The sequence below is a fragment of the Cryptotermes secundus genome, unplaced genomic scaffold, assembly GCF_002891405.2.
Source record: "Cryptotermes secundus unplaced genomic scaffold, Csec_1.0 scaffold84, whole genome shotgun sequence".
Taxonomy (NCBI): domain Eukaryota; kingdom Metazoa; phylum Arthropoda; class Insecta; order Blattodea; family Kalotermitidae; genus Cryptotermes; species Cryptotermes secundus.
The window spans coordinates 797,503-821,467 of record NW_019723905.1 but is presented as its reverse complement, the minus strand read 5'-3'; the positions used below and the strand labels follow the sequence as shown (position 1 = coordinate 821,467).

At 41.6% G+C, this 23,965-nt stretch overlaps 1 protein-coding gene across 1 annotated transcript in view; it reads left to right on the top strand.

Moving 5' to 3' along the window:
- The window catches only part of LOC111861932 (neprilysin-1), a 144,269-nt gene that overhangs the window by 78,814 nt on the left and 41,490 nt on the right, over nt 1–23,965 (top strand). The window contains exon 3 of the mRNA XM_023846905.2: nt 6,234–6,281. Within this exon, the coding sequence (XP_023702673.1) occupies nt 6,234–6,281 (48 nt within the window). The remainder of the gene's footprint in view (nt 1–6,233; nt 6,282–23,965) is intronic.

Here is a 23,965-nt window from a genome sequence, read left to right as displayed (position 1 = left end):
TCCATATCTGGAGGCCGTCTCCTCCATCCGCAACCTGAGGACGCGCCATGCCTTGGTGACAAAAGACACACATGACATGCGTGTCTTTAAATAAACCATAAATAAATACAATTCTGTTTTATGCCTTCACTTTACGCTTTTCGAACACAGAATATTTGAAACACATCTAAGTTCGTTAGCTGTGATTAGTTTCCCCTGCTGTACTACAGTCAGTCTGGCAATCCATAAAGGCAGCTTTCAGAATAGAAGTGCAGCAAATGTGATTAGCTTTAGCGACGAAACTATTCTACTGCTCTACTGTTAATCACTGATGCAGGAACGCCTGTCAACTCTAATGAGTCCCGTTGATGTTGAAGCAGGGTTAAGGGTCATCCTCTCTTCATGGCGTGCTTGAAGTTAGGGTTTAATTAACACATTGAATCCACAGTCTCACTTGAACCATTCCACATTTGCCTGTCTTTACAAAGTACCAATGCTGTCCCTCCATTCGGGGGCCAATCATTGAACCGCTTCTATAGCATTGAAGGAAATAAAAGAGATTAAAGGCGTCAAGGAAATGCCAGTAATGAATATAGGCAAGTAGTCTTGACGCTACTTTCTATATTCTGTATGCGAAACGCAGAGAATAAGTTTACAGTGACAGAATTACATTCATTTGTGGTGTATTTAATGGCCCTGAGAGCAGATAAGAATTTATTGCATTGAATATTAGGTTTCTTGGTAAATAACAGGAAATAATTTGCAGGGAAGCAGTCATGGCATACTTTGGGCCACATTCCTGGAACTTGCCTGGATGAATTAAGGAAAACCATGAAAATTTCAATGAGAATAAAAGGGTTTCGGACAAGATTCGAATCAGTCTCTTCTTGAACATGAGCCATAAGAATTGTCCATTAGCAGAAATCCGTCTATATCTGTTTAATATTGTGACTAATAGACACGCTGCAGAGCGCTGACTATGTGAACAGCAGTCGTTGCTAGGCAGCAGACTCTTAATAATGCAACAGTTGGACTACAACAACAGAAGCGCTGTGTTTTCTATGTGGTCGGTGCCGGGATGTTATAAGCAAGGGACAAGGTCAGTTTAGTCAGTTCTGTACACGGGCGTCTGTGAAGAGCGGATTTGAATCCGAAGGCAGAGGACGAGCCATTGTTGGAGCTGTTACCAGGAAACGTCTAGCAATAGACTGAGAACACTAGACTGTGGGCTCGAGCGAACTGTAATGTGTGAAAATAACGATAATGTTATAGTTATTATGTAAGTGGTCAATAAATCTATTTACAAATCCAAACCCCGTCTATAGTCACACATACTACGTGACAATATCTTTCTCCCAAACACATTTACTGGGTTTTGATAATATTTTTATGAGGATTCTTTGTACAAATTATTAATAGGCGAATTTTATTTTACTCTCTTACTTTCATGAAGCTCAAATTAAATGCTTTCTCAAAAACTGCTGTGTGCCTGGTCCTAGGATCGATGAAATATACACGCGGAATTTGCAATGTACAGATGTCAATGGCGAATAAATATTACTGTCAAAATAAGTCCCAGAAAATTGTTTATGACACTAGCAAAGAACATTAACATCCAAGAGTACTTTAAACCCTCTTAAGGAGTAAATGAAATGTGAAATTTGAAGTTCCCGCGGTGGTAACTATGAAGAATATTATAGGATATGACACCCTGTATGGTTGTAGAAATTTACCGACGTTTCGGAGGAACATCATTATGTTCATAGTTGAGGAAGTACGTAATGAGCACTGTCCTTACTTGCTTCATTTAATCTTCGACTCTGACAGTGGCGGATGTACGTTCCTCCGAAACGTCTGAAGACACCTGCCATACTATACAACTTCACGTCCCAGAGAATAGTGATTCCATTCATAGTTGCCGCCGTGAGCACTTGTACTCTCACATGATGGGTAATCTGCACACCTGCGTTCCTGAAGCAGCAGGGTGATTGTTGTGCGACGCGGTTCCCGCACAATGTCTGCTCCGCGAGCTCACAACACGTGTTCCCCACTGATGTCGAGTAATTGCGACATTTTCTCAATGTCTCAGCATATAACGAAATATTCTCATGCTTCTCGCACTCCCTCGCACACATTTTATTTGTCATTTATATTGTTCTTCCTATGCGCGTGATTAAATGATTGCTTTATCATTATAATTATTATTATTTGAAATACACAGGCCACAATATGCCTAATATTTTTTGTTATTGATATTGTCACGTAATGGAGTGTGACTATAGACAGATTTTAGACTGATCACCGGATTTATTGGACACCTTGTTACAGCGCGTGACTAAATATTACAGTTCACCGCTACACACACACACACACACACACACACTCATTAGTGGACACAGTCACTTCTTCACTAACCGTTGCTCGATAGCGGCTTACAACGGCGGATGTTCCCTTCCTCTCGGATCCCTAAGTAACCATGGCCTCAGCTACCAGCTTCTCACAACAGCTCACAACAGCTCACAACAGCTCACAACGGCTGAATCGGCCAGTATTTCTTGGTGTCAAGCACCCATCTGCGACCCAAGACCAGGTTTTTGTTATTGTCACACGGTTGTGGTTTGTTGAAGTTTGGCGCCCTCTGTGACGAAAAGACGAGTCTGTCGCTTATAATTGCTGCCGGCAATCGCCAGCTATTCATTCTCGGGTCCGAGTCCCGCGGTACTCATGACCATATTTTATTGTCTCAGATTCGAGACTCCCCCAACCTGGAGGGCTAGGTCCCCTTATTTATATCCGTCCGTAACAAGGTGGCTCAGTTATACCTCAAGCACTGGGTTTATTACTCTCAACTAGCAAACTCTCTACAACTAAGAGAGAGTTACTTTACGACTGACGGTTTACCGCCCATCTCGTCTTGGCGACAAGCCTCTTGAGTCTCACGACCAGAGATTTTTTCAACTGAAGCCTTCAACATCTTCTCTGACGACAGGATGGATTCGCCGTGGAAACATGCTTATTTGCGGGGCCGTTATTTGGCAATGGCTCTATTGTAGTTGCTACTTTCGCCGTACTTGCGTACTTCATAAGATATCTTAAAAATAAATAATGTTTCGGCGTTCAACGAGATCCCTCGTGTGGAAATTCTAGTTACAATCTTACTTTAAATGTTTCTACTGATGTACGCCGCTGTTACGTTCCATCTTGGGCCAGTGAAGTCCCTTCTTTGTCACACTTGATGAATTTATTGCGGTGACTGTGAACACCTCCGTCCCAATAGTACCAAGGGGCTGAAAGGGCGGCATCCTTGTTTCGTGATTAGAGGGTTGCGGCTTAAAATCGGGATTCGACAAAATGCCACCATGGCAGATGTTACTGCGTGTCTTTTCCCAGTCCCTCTAGGCAAATGTGGGAATACTATATCAGATTAAGTGAAAACTGCTTGTCTCCCCATCCATTGCATTTAATCATTTGTCATGGAACCATTCGACGCTACATAATCCGAGCTACTGACACCGTCATTAAGCAGATGATAAATAAAGAAAACAAAGAACACCGATATGGTTAAAATGCGCAGTTCTGAGTTGGGATAACACTGGTGCGATTACTGGAAGCAGTTTTATATGGAAATAAATGTTTAATATTATAAAATTTGTGATAAAATTAATGATTATAGAAAATTAGACATGAGTCATAGCGAGTACGTCTGGTGGCAGTAACTAATAAGTCACTGCAGCCCGATGTGTTAAATTTGTACACTGATATGACATGAAAATCTGCAAGTGATAATACTGGCCATAGCGTGCGTCTAGTGCAGTAGGTGATTAAAGAACTTCATATTGTATTTGTTTTGTCTTGATGATGTATGAAGGATTTCCGTGACTAATAACAATGGGTTCTGGATTTAATGATTGGATTTATTGGTACTTCTTCATAATCACACTAAATTATAACAGTTCACACATTGCACTCCTGAGCAATATCTGCCGGACGAATTTGTCTGAAGAATCTCTCGTTGCCTCGAACCAGAGGCAGAATCAGACTTACTTCACGACTCCCTCGAATGCATGAATCAGCTTATTTTTATAACTGCCACGCAGCCCGAATAGAAATCACAGACTCGAATAATTAACAGTTCCTCTATTATTCTCTATTCCATACATTGCCATGAAACTGATGTCATTCTCTGGATAACGCTTTGATTTCTTAAAGGATGCTCATCGCCGCGTAACGTGTGTCAATCTCGTGAAAACGCTTTGATTTATATAAGCATATTCTTTACTACGAAACGCGCTTTTAGGGAGACATTGCCTAGCAATGGACTCTTCCGTCACAATATTATGATACTCATATTATTTAATATATAATAATATTGTCAAATGTATGAGTGACTATAGACGGGGTTTGGATTGGTGACTAGATTTATTGACCACCTATACACTCACTACTAGTGACTACACTTCACAGATCATTGACATACACGCTGTCCTCAGTTTATTAGTTTCCACTAGCCGTTTTCTGGCAACAGATTTTAACACAGGAACCATAAGTGTCTTACTGAAATACACACTCTAAATATCACACTGAAATCTTCTCTTAACAGCCGGAAATTCCAACTAAACACTCTCGCAAATAACTAGTTTCCCCAAACCGTCCCGGTTATAACATCTCTTCACGGACAACACAGAAAACACTGTTTCTCTGTTGCTGTACCATTTGTGCATTCGTACCTGTTTGCATAGTCGTTGCCTAAAAACGGTTCCGATATATTTGCCTATCTCGTGGTCGTTGCGTAGTAACGGCTTTACACTCAACAATACCATGTCATGAATTTTATCTTAATGCTTTTATGCAATTTCGAGAATGATCGAAAATGAAACGTAAACACATGTAACTGCCATATTTTAGTGTTTCAATGGTTTTTGTGTACATTTATGAGTTTATGTATAATTTACACCAGACGATGGCCAATTTATGATCGAAGCATATAGTGGAAGTCGTTGTGCCTTATGGTATAAATTCTGCCCGACTGTGGGGACACCGTGATGATTTCTAAGCTCTACAAACGCGCTAAAATAATGTAAGATGAAGTCTCCTAAGGTTTCATTTTCCAAATCCTGTAATAAAGGGCTTTAACGGTGATTGCATTCAATTTTTGTGCGAAATGGTTGAGCGATAATATTTATCTACAGCTGCACTCCTATCGTTTATATTTACACCTTCAGAAAATTCGAAGGGAAAAGTGGTCATATCCACAGGTCATAAAATCCGGATGGTATAGTCTTCGGCGAGGTTCACATCAATACATCACAATTCCTTCTATCACTGTGTATGTTAACTTCTGATATGAATTTACACTTAAAAATATATCGTAAAATCTGTGTTTCTAAGAGGCCGTGGAGGCCCATAGGATTGTGAGACGTCGAAGCTGCCACATTTTCTAGACAATCGGAGCACAAATGGCGGTGAGATTGTCAGCCTTACCCGCCGAAAGCCCTTTATCCCCAGGAAGATTGCTGGAACTCATTTCTGTTAGAGGCTGAGTCGACCTCAGGGACATATTGCTGCTGAAAGTATTAGATTAATTGAAAAATGTCAGTGACCTCATCGGGAATCGAATCCGTGACCTTCCGTCTTGTAGCATGATGTCTCAACCAACTACGCTATCGCGCGCCCCCCCATTATATAGTAAACCACAGTAGCATTGACTGCCTGAAGCAATTACAGTTTTAATATTTCCCTAAATTAAATATTTCATTGTTATCGAAGTACGTACTTAGCGTAGTTGGATGAGACATTATGCTACAAGCCCGAAGGTCGCGGGCACGATTCCCGATGAGGTAATTTTTTTTTTTCAATTGACCTAGTCCTTCCAGCCGCACTATGGTCCTGGGGTCGACTCAGTCTCTAACAGAAATGAGTATCAGGATTCTTCCTGGGGTAAAAGGTGGCCGGCGAGTAAGGCTGACCTCGCCGCAATCTGTGAACCGATTGTCTGTAAAATGTGGGAACCTCGACGTCTTACAATCCTATGGGTCTCCACGTCCTGTTACAGAGACAGCTTCATCATATGCCTTTTTATTTTCGGAGTACTACACATGTAAACAACCAAACCCGTTCTAAAACATTACCAATAACGTACAAATCCAGTTTAAAGTTGAGCAAGTATGTCTGAGTGTATCTCTTTTCCTCTTTAAACATATTTTAAGCAGTTTCTATTGTGTAAGTTTAATGTTCTCTTTATTCTTTTGTTCCAGCTGCCATTTCAAGGAAGGTCTGCTTGACGGAAGAATGTGTGAGAACAGGTATTTATATAATTTGCTTCTTAATTGAAACTGTCTGGTGCCCAAATTTATCGCATGCCAACGTGCAAACCCTGGGCTGTTTATACGGAACATTTCATAGTATCAGTAAGGAAGAAGGATAAAATTGTTTAAATAGTAGGTTTACACAATTTTAACTGGCTAAGACTCGTATTTAATTGTTCAGAAGTAGGTAACAGCTAAGTGATGCATGTTTTCTTAACGTGATTTGACAATAAAGTTCGCGAACTTATTGCGGTAGAAGTGTTACATACTTCGCTGCTGAATATCACTGTGGTCGCCTTCAAAGTACTTCCTTTGGGAATATGTACCGACGCCAGCGCCTGGTCCACCCTTCAAAACAATTTTAGAACTGGTTTTGTGAATTGGCCTCCAGAGCTGCCGTCGTATTTCTCCGCATGTCATCAATTTCATCAAAATGCCTACCTTTCATTATTTCCTTTATCTTCTGGAAGAGGAGAAAGTCATCGGGGGCCAGATCAGGTGAACAGGGAGAGTGTTCCAGCATATTTATTTGTTTACTAGCTAAAAGCTCCCTCACAGACCGTGCTCTAATTCAAGCTCCGACATTCTCGAAACGGCACAAAAAAACACACTCAGACAATAATAGACGCCACTCAGAAAGAGACTGCCGTAGATCATCAATAACACATCTGTGAAACGCTGATATACCAACGTCATCTATCCATACTGAGGTTTCTGTCCACTGTTACCACGGCAAGTACACGGTGGAGAGTTCGCCAACTTTATTGTCAGAACTCGTAGCTCAAATTACACGCATGTAACCACAGGCAGCGAAGCGCTATTGCTGTGACGTCACCTATACTTCTGGTGACAGTGAGCACTCATGCAGAGCCCTCCCCCCTCCACCTTCTCCTGATGACGGAAACGGATTCAGTTTCCGAAACATATCTATACCCCAGAAAATGGCCAATATCCGATATTATACTCGTATATGTTAGGTACGTATTCAACTGTTAGTTTTAGCCATGCATGGCACACGGACCTAGTTTTACGCGAAATTAGAACGCCATGTCTATAAGAAAAGTATGCCATGAAATTGTCTATGTTTACCTTAATCAGAACCTCCACTTACTTGGCTGTAAGGGCCGCACCATAGCTCAAGCGGCGGCCCGGGTTCGATCCCTGGTCAAATGGGATTTGTGGTGGACAAAGTGGCGCTGGGGCAGGTTTTTTCCCAGTACTTCAGTTTCCCCTGCCAATCTTCATTCCACCAGTTGCTCCACAATCACCCTCACCTATCATCTGGGGCTGGTACAATAGGCCAGAAGTGGCCGCAGTACAAGGGACTTAGTTCCACCGCACTAGGAATGAAAAAAATAATACTTGGCCGTAAAAGTAAAGCTAAAGCTATCCCCGTAAGAGGCCGTGGAGGCCCACATGGTCGTGGGATGCTGAGGGTCCTCATTTTCTAAACAGTCGGCTCACAGATGACGGTGAGGATACCCTCCTTACGCGCAGGCCGCCCTTTACCCCCAGGGAGATTCCTGGTACTAATTTCTGTTAGACATCGAGTCGAAACTAGGGGCATATTGCGGCTGGAAGGATTAGGTGAATTGAAAAATCTAATGACGTGATCGGGAATCGAACTCACGACATTCCGGCTTGTAGTATAGTGCCTCAACCACCTTTCTTTCCCCGATGCCTAAGCATCACCCTGTTGCATGACCAAGTGCTGTAATGTTTGTACTCACAGCTGTCATAGGCCTCTGGCACTGTTCGTCACTCGCCAAGTTCACTTCTATAGGGAGACTGGAATGAAAGTGCAATCAACCAGCAGAGTGGGACAGATGGTCTGATATAATGCAGAGTCGAGTAAGGCACTTGAATGGGTAATTAAGTATTAAACATGTACAGCACAAAGTAACACTACAGGCCCAACACATCATAGATCCCATGTAAAATACACATGCAGTTTGTGGCTGTGTTTTTTTTGGGGGGGGGGGACTTAACAGAACGTTCAGCGTTTTATGTTTATTAATCATCTAAATACACTATCGTTAAATAGCGTCGAATTGTAGTTGATAATAAATTAGAAAATTTGTGAAAGAAAGAGACCAATTGTTTAACTTGTAATACTATCCTAGCATTTCCGTGCAGCGACTGAGGAATAACACGAAAGCCACTAGTCAGAATAGTTGCTACCTCTTCTGAGTTTCGAACCGGACTCCTTCTGAATGCAAGTCAATAGCGTTACCGCCACAGTCAAATTGCTCGGTCCATGCATTCAGTATATACATAAAGCCTAACCCTAGCTGGGATGTCCCCAACACAAAATTGTGGACCTAGTGACGTGATTGGTCGCCAGACGACATTAGTGTCTCTTCTTTTGCCAAGAACAATCGCTCATTGCTTACAGCAATATACAGCGGTCGGCAAAATTGTGATGTAACGAGTATAATATTGGATCAATAAAAATAACATCCGTGGAAACTATAGCTGGAACTGGAAATCATTTATTTTCAAGGATGTTTATCGTACTGTCACTCCATAGTGACTACACACGGGAGTTATAACGCTATCGCTAATTCACACACTCCGCAGTTCACTGCAGCAAGTACTAAGTCTTCTCTGTCCGCTGTCTTCAGCAGTCATTGCCTGGTAACACTCCCGACAGCGTAGATCCCAGCTAGCGTGTTCCACGCTTCCGGTCCTCGTTGGCTGTCGCCTATCTCACGACTACTCCAAGACTCTCGTGACTACACTTCACAAATCACTATAACACACACAGACTAGTGTTGGCAGTAACGGTCTTCACTGTGCTGCTGGGAAGCGTCTTCCAACAGAGCATATTGCCCTTCTCTCCGGCTCACTTCCTCGAATTCTGGCGGCCATCTCACACCAAACTCCTACTCTTCAAACTTCCGCCTCTCACGACTCGAAATTACCACTCGTCCTATTGGTCCTAGTGATGCAACCTCGGGACGACCCAACAGAAAGAAGGAACTTCTCTTGCAGCTGCGATATTGCAGCCACGCAGCCGCCTCTGCGGTCCGCACAGAAAACACCGCTTCTAATAGTTCTTCTGCTGTTGTGTGACGTCATGGCTGTCTCGGGGACGCGTTTATTGCGTCATTGCCTAGCAACGTGCCACGGTACTAAAATTCTGGGGATAAAATTTTGCATTAAACTGTGCGGCTTTCCGGAGGATCTGTTTTCGACAAACACTCTTTGACTTCAAATGACACAGGGCAAGTTGCATGCAACCGCAACTGTAACGACTTGTGTTCGAGAGGTACTCTCGGCGAATCTCGCCCGAACACCGACTATTCTGACTGATATTTTTCGTGTTCTTCCTTAGGCTAGCCATGTCAGTGCTAGGATAGTGTTTAAAGTTAAGCCATTACCGTTCCTTCCACATACTTTGCAATTCGTGTAGTAATAATCACTGACAATATCATTAAATGAACTAAAAATGATAAATACATTAATAAATATAAACCACATCGTATTTATAAGTTTTAATTTCCATGATTCCAACAGGATAACTGTGAGAACTTTCAGTTTGGACAGAATTAGCGCCCTTAACCCTTTAAAGCCCAGTGGTTATTATACGTACCACCTACTTTAACATTAAAATAACTTTGCATTTGTTTACGGGGTGTACTGTATATATTTAATTTGAGTCCCAAAATAAATTCCGACTGCTTTCCAGTAACAGACTGGTCTCCGTTATGGTTACAGTGTGTCACCTATCACGTCAGAGATGGACTTTCAAACATAATTCAGAAGAGATTTGTCTTCAAAAGTGCTAATATTGAGTCCTGTGTTATTAACATTCCAATCATATTGGTAACTACTTGCCAGTTCATGTGTCTGACGAATGTAATGTAAAATACCTTTGATTATTAATTTACTATAATTTATTATAATTTTGCCTGTGGTTCTGTATGGATGTGAAACTTGCTCTCTGACATTAAGGGAGGAACATGGACGGAGGGTGTTTGAGAACAGGGTGTTGAGGAGAATATTTGGACCGAAGAGAGATGAAGTTATAGGAGGTTGGAGAAAACTGAATAATGAGGAACTTCATAACTAGTACCCTTTTTTTTCCCCCCTTGGCACTACACCCCCAGTGGGCCTAGGCCTACCTCCATGAACTTCTCCGTTCATTTCGGTTTTTCTAGTTCTTACACATTCGGTAGGACTCCTTGGGCGGGTGATCAGCTCGTCGCAAGGCCTCTACTTGTACACAAACACAGAAAAACGCAACACAAACTAAACATCCATGCCCTGAGTGGGATTCAAACCCACGATCCCGGTTTCCAAGCGAGCGAAAACAGTTACATGCTTTAGATCGCTCGGCTACCGTGACCGGCAACTAGTACCCTTTATCATGCATAATTAGAATGATCAATTCAAGGAGGATGATTCAGCAACTTAAATCGCATTTTGGCTAGTTTGAAATGTAATTTACAAGATTTGCGTGCCTGTCTTGCCGTGACTGTATCTGTAATTAGTTCACACGTCACAACTCGGGAACCGTCAAACGGATTTTCATGAAATTTGGTATTAGAGAATTTCACTAAAATATATAGAGCCGTGTAAAATCTGTTTAAAAACAGACACCAATATCGGACGACTTTACATGAATATCTGACCATATTTCGATTGTAACTCGCTCATAACTCTCTAAATAATTATCAGAACGAATAATGTTTCGAACCATCAGTGTAGAGAAGGTCAGGCACATTGTGTTTTGAAACATAAATTTTCCTGGAGTCTTAAGGTTGTCGAAATAATCTTGCCAAACTAGTTTGCTGGAATTGTTCGGGTTACGTGTATATTTTTAACTTTGTGGATATGAGGTTCTCAGAGCGGTGGTTGTGAAGAGTTCTAGCTTTTGAAATATAACGCCCAATAGATCGGGGAAAGTCAACCGACGTTTCGGAGTTACACATCGCCCCCATTCTTATAGTCCAAGAGTAATATAAGCAAAAAACCGGCATGAAGCAAGTTGGAAGCGGTGCAGAGATTATAACAATTTCATATTCAGAGACATAACGCTTTATTTTAAACTTGTATGACTAAGAAAATAATAAGCCAGTAACAACAACAATTTCCCTCCGGACTTTCTGTACTGCTTACAGTTCAGTTAAGAAAAGTTGTCGCTAATATTTTTCAACACCCTATGATTACGTCTAATATCGAAAATGTAGTATTCTCTCTGAATTACAAGGTACACAATCGATACGATATCATCCCTTATCGATCCATTTCGCTCTGATAATTTACGTTCCATAATCCGATATACAGTGTATGAACTCTCTTCAGCATCCATGAAGTTCACTGAACAGTCTCTCTGAAGTAACTACTTAGAAATAACTATAATTGCTGTGGTTAAGCACATGGAGATTGTTCGGTGAACTTGCTTTGGAAACGGCGAGTTGGCCCAAACTGTAAAGCATCTAGCATTTATTTGCAGGACGACGGGTTCGAATTTCGTCAGTAACAGCAGCTGTCCTGATTGAGGTTTTTCGTGGTATTTCAACGGTCTAGACTTATATTCTAGAGGTCTTCGGTTCGAATCTTGGACGGGACACCATCTGTGAGGATTGAGGTTTTTTATTTTACCGTTATTTCCAGTCAGTGGTTTGAATGAAAATAAAATGTAGAATCGTGTGCTGTTTCTGTGAGTGGCTTATGCTATTTTTACATTCAAGCTCCGAATTAATACTATTCAGTCCTTACACACTCTCAGCTCTGATAGGCCATACGATACTCCTCAGTAAGACTAAGGACCATGAAAATGAATGTTCCATCAGAGGCAATGAGAATATTTCTTCTTCTTATTATTATTGTGACCTAGAGACCCACTGTTAGGCAATGACTCGGTAAACACATTCCCGTGGGAGCCAACGCGCTCAGCAATAGGACGTCCACTGCTAGGCAAAGGATATATAAATACACCTCCTTAAAATAGAGGCTGTTCTCTGCTTGGTCCGTGGAAAGTAGTTATAAAGAAGTGTTCGGCAGCATGTAGGGAAGTGAAGGCTCAAATTTTGAGATGCCAGCCGGCCAAGATATGAGCCTGGGAGCAGAAATGAGTCGGGTCTTCGGAATTAGCAGTTGCAGAAATGGTAAGAAATGAATTAGACTGTGGAAAGAAGACTTTAGGTGTGGTTTGACGTTACAGTGAGAAAACCATAAATCCGTTGCCAGGATACGGCTAGTGAAGACTGTATGTGTGTGTGTGTGTGTGTCACCGTAGACTGTGAAGTATGTAGATCGGCAAGAGCGTTGTATTGCCTGTAGTCACGAGTTGTGTGAATGAGGTTACAATAAATCCAATCATCCTATCGGGAGCCCGTCTTATAAGTCACGTACAAACTCTTACATGTGATATCATCATCATCATCATTAATTGTTTTGTTGTCTTTTCTTCTTGCGTGTGTTCAGTTTGTAATTGGCTTCTTGGCTGTCTTATTTGCAATCAAAATAAATAAGAATTTAATTTAATTTTTATTTGTAACGCGTAAATATTCTTCCGTGATTATATCTATAATTCTAAACATAACCTTAATTCAATCAAACCTTAAGCATGCGGTCATCTGGAAGAATCTCATATTTGTATATTGCAATATATCTGAGAGAATACCAAAGAAATTGCATATTCTATTATAATCGATTTTATCGGTTCGACTTTTCTCGCAATTATGACTCGATCCTGATTTTAGAAAATTTCATTCCAGATGGCATTTTGATGCTTTATTCATTCAAAATATTTTTAAGGACAAAATGAACTGCCTTGTGGTTACTCATGGAAAGTGGCTGATGGAATTTTTTAGCCTTCATGTTTCATTTATAGTTTATTTAATGACACTGTCAGCAATTCAAAGCATATAGTGTCGGAGAACTGGATGACAGTGAATGATGAACTGAAAGTGATGAGGAAGAAAACGATCGCTTTCTAATTATTAGTTACTCGTAATAGGCATTTGCCTTGAAGTACGTTACTTAACAAAACTAGAAAAATCCTCAACCAGAACATTTGTTGTTACGGGTACGATTCGAACCGGACACTTTCAGAATACAAGACAGGAAGCGTCACAGCTTGAGGAAGCTTGTTCTGTCGTAGTCTTCATGTATGCCAGGCCATAGCTCAAGCGGTTATTTCCTGGCTTCCCACCGCGGCGGCCCGGTTTCGATCCCGGGTCTGGTCAAATGGGATTTGTGGTGGACAAAGTAGCTCTGGGGCAGGTTTTCTCCGAGAACTTTAGTCTTCTCTGCCAGTATTCATCCCAACAAATTCTCCATCATCATAATCACTCGGGACAGGTACAATTGGCCATTCAGTGGCCGACGTGCCGAGTGGACCCAAATGGACTCCACCCCCCACTATGCGAATAAAAAAAATAACAATCTTCATGTAAGAAATATATAAATATGAGTAGTTTCTTTTTTCGCTGTAAGAAACAGGTAAGATGCAATTCTTCAGCCAGGTGTGAAAACTCTTAATTATATGACTATGTTTCAGTTTATTGGTGTCTTTAGAAGTCACGTCGTTTCACTGAAGGATGTCTTTCCTTCTGCATAATACTAGTTAGTTTGCCATTTAATTATTGTATATTATTTCAGGCCTATATAAACACATATATACATGTTACGTGTATGAGTGATTCTACACGGGGTTTTGGATTGCTAATCGGACTTCATGAACTCTTTAACATACAACTCGTGACTGTCTACCTATCTGTGTATGGCTCTGCAGTCCTTCGTTGGACCTTGGCCGCTTTTTCAGTTCCTTAATCCTATACACAGTCGGTAGGACTCCTTGAACGGAGTTCAGCCAGTCACAAGGCCGCTACCTACACACAGGATGACACAAACACAGGAATGAATGCACACAAACATCCATTCTTTGAGTGGGATTCGAACCCACGATCCCAGTGTTTGAGCGGGTGAAGACCATTCATACCTTAGACTGCACGGCTACTGTGATCGGTACAACTCGTGACTACACTTTACAAATCACGATCACACTGAGTAGTGTTCTCAGTGTCTTAGTCTCCACCAGCCGCTGCTCTGTAGCGGCTTCCAACGCCGGTCGTTCCCTTTCCTCTGGCTTACCGAACTACCCCCGGCCTTGCTACCAGTTTCTCACAGCAATAGCTCAACGACTAAACCGCAGTTGTCTGACTAGATCATTAGCTCACTTTTAACGAAAATCAAGCCGCTGTTAAATTGCTGCTGGCCTTCGCCAGCACAATGATTCTTAGTTTCGAGTCCCACAGGACTCATGACCGTATTTTACTTTCTGGCGGTTCTGGGAGCCTTCCAGACTTAACTGTCACTGAAACGCTGGGGCAGGTTTTCTCCGAGTACTTCGGTTTCCCCTGCCAATCTTCATTCCACCAATTGCTCCACAATCACCCTCACCTATCATCTGGGGCTGGTACAATAGGCCAGAAGTGGCCGCAGTACAAGGGACTTAGTCCCACCCCACTAGCAATAAAAAAAATACTGTTACTAAAACCTAGCTCCTAAATTGTCTTGCTTACAACGTATAAGCATGTTCTCTTGCAGTGTAATTGTTGCGTTCGTTTCTGTTGGCGGAGGCATTACCTAGCAATGGCTGTTGTGTAGTTACTTATTTCGCAGTCATTGGNGTATTTGTTTTTTATATTTTCTGTTCGTACGTAATTTATAGCTGCCTTTTTGAGCTGTTGAGTAAGCACGTAAATAAAGAATTGAGCTCGATCGATTTGATATTGTCACGTATAAGGGGTTAGCGTGACTAATAATAATGGGTTCTGGATCTGATGATTGTGTTTATTGGCACTTCTTTACAATTACGGCCAATTATAACAGCTCACACATTGAACTCTTTCTGAACGACGTATATCTGACGAATCTTGCTGAAGAATAACTGAATTGAATCAAAGTCAAAGTCACATTGCGACTGACGATCAGTCAGTCAGTAAGTCTTGGTGTCGAGCCCAACCATGACCAAATATTATTTATCACAGTTTGACTGTCTGAATTGAATGTCAGAGTCAAAGTCACATTGTGACTGACGGTCAGTCATTCTGTCTGTCTTGGTGTCGAGCCCCGATTGGGGCTCATGACCAGATTTTTTTTTCTTTATATGAAAGTTACCGTCCTGTTCATTTGGGGCGCTCTCTCTGACGAGAGGTCGGGCCTGTCATTTGTCCACGAATAAACTCCCTTTTATAACAGCCAGACAGCCGGAATATAAGTCACCACGTCGAACAGTTAATTTCCCTGTCTTATTCTGTTTGTTGTCACGGGAGTCTTGTGTTTAGCAAGTTGCTACCTGGCAACGAATCGTTCGTTGCTATTTACTCTTGCGGGAACGTGATTTCCGAGCTGTTTCACAGCAATGGACGTCCGCTCTGATTTCACAATTCTCTCTTTTAAGAAGTTTCTGCCGGGTCGTTGCCTAGCAATGCATTATTCCATCACAATATTATTACAATCATTATTGACTTGTCTCTGTCAAATTCCCTTTATTACCCTAAACTTAAGGCAGATGTGCGTTGATATTGTCAGCAGCAGTCATTTTTTATTTTATTTTTTTCCAACTTAAGCGACTTTTGTCACTCTGAACTTGTGAAACCTGACAGTTATCACCCATCTTTGGTTATCAATATTTATTTACCATTTGCCATTTTCTATTCAAAATTACGTATATTCGTACCTCAAATTTGTTTCAGGGGATTATACATTGCTTTATATTATTCTCTTAACTTATAACCGGTATTGTGTGGGTGGTACCACTTCTGCCGATTCTGCTGTCGCCAGCCTCAATACTGCTGTTAAAGATGCCATGGAACATGGAACACAATTATAATGTAGAAAACAGAATTATTTCTAAGGACGCTTGAAAAAAATATAAATGATTTTATGCAAATTTTTCGATGTAATGAGCTAGTTAAGGCTACTATTAAGTCTCACAGCCTTAGATGGTTGAAGTGTGTTGATGAAAATACAGAGTCGCAACCCAAGGAACTCTGGAAATATATGGCTTTTGTCAGGAAAACAAATTCTAGTTCTATCCAGCTTGCAGTTGGTGGTAATGATTTAGTCGAACCTTCTGAAGTTGCTAATATATTGAAAAAAAAAGAAATCAATCAATATACAACAATCCTTGTCCTGTTGTCTTCCCCGCCTTTTCGTCATTTTTGAATTCTTGCCTTTAGTTCCTGTTCTTCGTTTGCTATTTCTAAATTTCTTAAACGCATAAGAAAATGTAAACCTGTTGCTTTATTATTAAGAATCATACATATATTTGTACCTATTCTTAAATATATTTTAATCTAAGCTTATCTCACAGTATTTTCCTGCATTATTGAAGCAAGCGGCAATTGTTTCTCTTTTCAAAAAAGGCAGCAGTGCCTCTGTTAGCAAATACAAACAGATATCCATTACTAATAATTTTGGAAATAATTTTTATTTGTTATCCATAACCATGATTCCCATTATCTAAAGTTTAAAATTAGCCCTCATCAGCAGATTCTTAATAATGCAAAATTGGACGGAAAAATGAACTGTATTTACTATGTTGTCCGTGCCGAGATGTTATAAGTAAAGGAAAATTTCAGTTGAGATTCCACGAAAAAGGAGACCGCAACTGTCAGACAGTAATAAATATCTGGTCATGAGCCCCAGATGGGGCTCGACACCAAGACTTACTGACTGACTGACCGTCAGTCGCAATGTCACTTTGACTTGAGTTGAGATTTCAGATCTGTCCGGTTGTGAAGAGAAGAATTTATATGTGATATTAGGAGTGTGTAGTTTAGTGAGACTGTTATGGTTCCATTGTTAAAATCCGTTACCAAGAAACGGCTAGGGGAGAATATAATAAACTGTGGACACTAGTATTTGTGGATCAGTATAGTCACGAGTCGTGAGTTTATAAATGATCGGTAAATCGAGTCACCAATCCCAACGCCGTCTATAGTCACGCATATTACGTGACATTAGGTTAGTTATATCTAAGTTTGGATAGGAGTCTATTGTTTGGAACTCAATTACACCAACTGACACCAACAAGCTGGAACGCGTCCAGCAGAGGTTTTTAGCCCTCACTTTTAATCATTTCTGTCCTCAAGTCCATTACTGCAATTCTCTTGCTCTGGAGGAGTTAAAATTGTACACTTTACATGTGAATAGGCATCTCCTTGATGCGTCCTTTCTAATTCAAGTTTACCTTGGTTCCAAATTCGGTCCTTCTGTTTTGGAAATTGCTTGACTTCGAATTCCTGTTCGATCCATAAGAGACTTTTTTTTTCCCCTTGGCACTACAACCCCACTGGGCCTAGGCCTACCTCCATGAACTTCTCCGTTCACTTCGGTTTTTCCAGATGTTAGACATTCGGTAGGACTCCTTGGGCGCTTGATCAGCTCGTCGCAAGGCCTCTACCTGTATACAAACACAGAAAAACGCACACACACACAAACTAAACATCCATGCCCTGAGTGGGATTCAAACCCACGATCCCGGTTTCCAAGCAAGCGAAGACAGTTACATGCCTTAGACCGCTCGGCTACCGTGATCGGCACATAAGAGACTTTGCTTTGTTTAATATTTGCTCATCAAGTAAAAAGTAGCTCTCAAGTAGACGAGCATCAGCTGCCAATATTGTTTGCAGGGACGTTGACGTATTCGGAGCCAGGAACCTTCCCCTTAATCATATTTTATAAAGATTCTTGCATTATATTAAAATACTAATCGAACGCAATATGTTTGTATGTATAAAATTCTTTCTGGCTGCATAATGGCATAGTCATTTTATATGCATATAGTTTATTTTTCTCACCTCTTAACGATAACTTTTAATGTTTTATAGAATTATTATTATTATTATTATGAAACTGCATTATTTTCTATTTGTTTGTGTTTTGTTAATTTTTCTCTCTTCCTATTCGTGCTAACTTTGTAATTGGTCTTTGGGCTGCTAAGTTTGCATGTAAATTAATAAGAATTTAACTGAATTATGATAGACATATATTAATGTCGACGAAGCACGAGGTGTCACCTTGTCATAGCTCGGCGTCGTTTATCTCTCCCCTCCCTGAGGACTTACAGCCCTAATTGGCTGTGTCGAGGGAGTTTTGCTGCTTAATTAAGCTCAGTTTCCGTCCACGTAATTACGGTGGCCGAGGTGAGAGCCTGAAGGTTCTGATTACGTACGCTCACGAGCACGGCGTTGCAGTCGCAAACATGAGCCTCTCTACACGCCCTCCCAGACTCTTGTTACGTAATGCCAAAGCAATCATTCATTGCGTTTAATCAATCTCCCGCTTGCACAACATATCTGCAATTACTTCTGGTGCGACACAGAGAATGTCCAAAATATTTATGTTGTCACATAGTATGTGTCACTATAGACGGAGTTTGGATCGGAGAATTGATTTGTCGACAGCTTACAGGTCGTAACTACAAATAACTATAACACTATCGCTATTGCCACACTTTACACTCCTCTAGAGCACGCAGTCTAGTTATCTCAGCCCGTTACTAGACGTTTCCTGGTAACGGCCCCAACAATTGTTATTCCTGTGCCTCTGGTTCAAGTCCTCTCTTCAAAGACTCCGGTACATAATTATAAACTGCCTTTGTCCGTTGCTTATAATATCTCGGCACTGATCACATAGAAAACACTGCTCTTTTATTGTTACGTTCGTGTCTGTTGATGCGGGAAATTGTTTACCGAGCTGTTGACCAAAAACGACCCTGTTATATCCGCTCATCTCATGGTCGTTGCAGAGCAACGTCTCAACACGCTACAGTATTATGTTGTTACAAAATTTTCACGCTGAGAAGGATGGCAACGCTCTAGACTTTTATTCTGGGTGGTTTCAACTCTTCCCTCAGTCCTTCCAAGCAAATGTAGGGATATCACCTCGCTTGGGCCACAATTGTACAATTGTAGAAAGCGTCGTGAAACACGCCCCCATTCAGAAATTTGATTTTCGCACTCGCCACTTTCACCATATAGGGGAAAATATTTTGTTATTAATAATTTCGTATCGACTGACACAACGTGTCTCCAATTGGAGGGAAACTTGCTCATTTGGGTCCGTCACAGCAACATTTCAAGTGGCGACGCCCCTGGGCTACACTCCAAGAAGGCCGAAAATATAAACCTACAGTACTTTAAGATAATAATGACACAAACTACAGAGTAATTCATATGGCCCTCCGGAATTTCGGAACTCGGCATTGCAACAACCAAGATAGACACAGCAGAGATGAGCATATCAGTAGGTAGAGAATTTCTCCAAGTTTTTTCGATAATAAGCATCATGGCGTATTTTCTGCTTTCACCGCTAGGTGGCAGTCGTGACTAAACATGGCGAGGTCAGGCGATAAGAAAGCGTTCCGTGTCTTGGAATTTGACAAAACTGATTCATTTGTGACGGTGAAACGGAGGTTTCGGACCAAGTACCACACAGAATCACCTACAGACAAAACAGTTTGTGAGTGGTTCAAGAAATTCTAGCAGAGTTGTTACCTGTGCGCTGTGGCCGGGGCCATCGGCCGAAACTGTCGAGCGTGTGCGAGAAGCTCCTGTCAGGAGGCCCCAGAAGTCAACACATCGCGCGAAACGCCTCAGTCAATTGTCTGGGCATTCTGTGCACATCTGTAATATACGTGTATCAGAACTACAATGAGACATTTAAAACTAAACATCTTTCAATATCCATTAACAAGCAAGCACGTATATAAGAAGGCATGCAGGCGTTTCAGGAGTTATCATCAACATCGAAGAGAGGAGCTCATCTGCATGAGTCTGCCAGTACATACCTCATTCTTATCTTTATACATTAGTATGGTTAAGGTCAAATATTCTCAAAAATATGTAATAATAATAATGTCATATATGGGGGGTATGCGTAAAGAAAATAAGGGGTTCTAGATCGGTTGATTGGATTTATTGACACTTCGTTTAAAATCTCTATTAATTACAATTAATAGAGCGCTATCCCTGATTTACACAAATCCCAGGTCACCATTGCACAAGCGCTAGGATCCTCCGTTTTTATTAGTCATCTCCTGACAACGGATCTGAACACAGAAACTAGCACTTCTAGTCACTAAGGAGTCTCTTTGTTATTTCGCCTTAAATCACTCTGTGCTCCTCTGTCCTAATTCATACTCAACTAATCGTGTCCCTGCGAGTCGTAGGAGGCGACGAAAAGGGAAGTCTCAAATCTGAGAGAGTAAAATGTGGTCGCGAGTACTAAGGGACTCGGACCCGAGAGAGACTCCGCTGGCAAGGACCAGCAACATATACAAAAGAGAGACCCGTCCTCTCGTCAGAGAGGGCGCCCCACAAAATCGAGGCCGTAACTGTCAAACAGTAATAAATATCTGGTCATGAGCCTCAGATGGGGCTCGACACCAAGACTTACTGACAGACTGACCGTCAGTCGCAATGTGACTTTGATTTTGAGTCCAGTCAATTGTGAGATATTCGCCAATCCAAACCCCGTATAAAGTTTCTCACAAACCTGGCAGTATCTGTATATATATATAATTTCTTTCTATGTCTAGTTACATGTATCAACCTCAAGGATCATTCGACCATAATACGTGTAGGTTGTCCCAATTCTTGTTGTTTTCCTGTCATTTATGTGTGGATAAGTTTCTTGGAGTTGCCCAATGCGTTTGGTAACTTTGGTAACTGAAATTATTTGAAAAATGATGTGCAGAATTATATTACATAAAAAATAAATATTTTCATGAGTCCATAAATCAGCGTTATAGTACTAGTTTTATTATCTAATGACCTAAGAAGACGTGAGAACTATTGCCATAATTATAATAATTGTGTACCATCACTGATCGTATAAGACTATATATATACACAGAGAGAGGGGAAAGGCAATAATACAACACGACGCTCAATTACCTATAATAAGACGTATACTTACGTCGTAGTTAAAGTTCTCGGAGCGGTATCTGAGAAAAGTAAGCCAAACAAGTACCTAGCACGAAACAAGAAGGAAGCAGATCTCTAGTTCTTCCTGTTTCATGAGTGTTTCTTGCTTGGCTTACTGTTCCACCCTGTAGATGGAGATATATATTCCTCAGAAACACCGCTTGACTTTCACCATATCCCGGAAGACAACACTCTTAAAAAGAATAATTTCGAAGAGGTTTATCCTCTGGAATATAACGACAGGTACTCCATTACAATTATCGACGTTTCGGAGAAGCATATACCCTACATCTTTAGGGTTGAAGAATAAGCCAAGCAAGAAATCAGCATGAAGCAAGTATCAAGCAGAGCTTGCGCTGCCTGCAGACTACTCGGCGTTATATCCAGAAGACAGGACTTCATAACCACAGCCGTGAGAACCTCAGAAATTATAAATATACACTTTATATATTTAATGTCAGTACTTCATAACTGTCGTCTGTCTGTACATATAATTGCAGACCGCTCCCTCTTGTCCTATAGCGTACCTTAGACGGCTGGAATTAGTTTATGGTTTCTGTTAGACACTAATTCAAGTAATGCTGAAATTCGCATGTAATACGGTACAATTAATTAACGTCTGTAACATATTACACAGTGTCAGAGTGGATCTATGTTTTAATTGGCATCTCTTTCACATTTTCCGCACGAAAACATGCGAGACCCTAGACCTGCACATTGCACAATTATAACTCGAAGGCATGTCCAGGTCTCTGGGATGTATATTATATTACAGTCGCATACTCGTCAACTCTTTCTCACCCCGCTCTGCACATGTAAGCCCCACCGGCAGACGTAGCCTCTCTCAAGCGTGGAAATGTAATTTCACACCAAAGTGAGCGTCAGGGAGGGAAGAGTAGACGTGAATTCCAAAAAGAGAAAAATTTGAAAAGTGCTGTCCTCTGTGTATATCAGCAAGTGAAAGAGAGGGTGGTTTTCGAATCCTGGCGATTTATTTTACGCAACGTCCTAGTAACGGTCGTAATATGGATCAGGACTTCAGTCGCCGGTCTCCCACCGTGACAGCCTCGGTTCAATCCCAGGGCAGTCAATTTGGTATCTGTGGTTGAAAACACGGCAGTGAGGAAGACTTTTCGAAGTACATCGGTTTCCTCTTCCAATTAGCATTCAGTAAATTCTCGNGGACTCGACCTCCGATCTCTCGGTCCTCCATAACGTAGCCAGTCGCTATACCCACTGCGCTATCCCGGCTCTCTACTTCTCTCATTCTTTTGAATGTTACCCTCCCATCTACGTTTATGTCTCCTGAGTGTCCTATTTCTTTCTGGTTTGCCCCTAAAATCTTCCATGCATTTCTCGTCTGTTGAGGGCGTGCTACGTTCCCTGCCCATCTCGGTCTCTTTATTTGATATCTCTAAATATATTTGGCGAAGAGTAGAATTTATGATGCCCCTCATTAAGCTGTCCTCTCGAGCCTCATTTTATTAATTCCTCTTCGGCCAAAAAATTTCCCTTACCACAAAACNTTAATGCGATCTAGAGCTTTCTCCTTCAAATGAAAATATCCTCTTCTGTCCCCAAGGTCATCCAGCATCTTCTTACGTCTTCTTCCATGTCTTCTGGTCACTTCTATCCGCTCCTCTATCTTTCGGTACCACTTTATTCACCACGAAATCTCGCATCATCTGACAAGGAATCAAACCCGGCCCTCCGCTTTAGAAAGCCAGTGGATGACTAAGCCTTTGGCCTCTGATACAGCCAGAATCAGAAGTACTCTGAACCAAGGAAAAAATAAGAATTTTCTTAAGCTTTCCACCGACATGAAATAAAGTGTTATAGTTAAGGTATTATCCTACGTGGCCGATCACTGTGACCGCGCAATCTAAGGCATGAATTGTCTTCTCCTGTTCGAAAGCTGGGATCCTGGGTTCAGATCCCACTCAAGGCATATATGTCTGTGTGTAAGTAGCGGCCTTGCGACGGGCTCATCCCCCGTCCAAGGAGTCCTACCATCTATGTAAAAATATTTACGAAACTGAAGAAGAGGCCAGGACCCAACAAAGGGCTGTAGAGCCATTGGCGAATGAATGAATGAATGAATGGCATTTTCCTACGAGACGCCATGTACAAATCTAGATTGCGTCAGAATACAACGAAACCTTTCCTTGTGTCCGAGTAACCAGTAGAGCAGTGGCCTAGTAACCGCACGGCTGTCGCCATCTTACAGGCTTACTGCCAGAAGGAAAGTCGAAGTCGCTGGATAAACCTGGTAAACGAACCACCGCGTCGACTGGATGGAATGGCGTTGTTGTTACGCTCTGCGTCTTAAGAGCAGCGTCCTGTCGGAATGCTCTTGAGACCTTTTGACTATCCGCTCACCAGAAGTAGCTGACTCGATGCAGTCGATTTTTCTTGAGATCCCGCCAGTCGCTCAACTGCTCAAAAATATCTCAACATTTCATTACAGTATTCACAAGAGACCACCACTCGTCTCTATCCTGAGCCAGATGAATTCATTTCATGCCCCCATTCTACTTTTCTAAGTAGTTAGTGAGTTAGTTATTGGAGAAGGTGGGTTTCCCCATGCACTGAGACCTGTACTGGTCCATTGTGCTTCCCTCTATGATTTCTACCAGTCTCTATATCCTACCGGTACTGGTGCTTACCATCAGTCCCGCCCAGCCAGCGAGACCGGCTCTACTAGCTGAGAGGTATCTATAATGCTTCCCC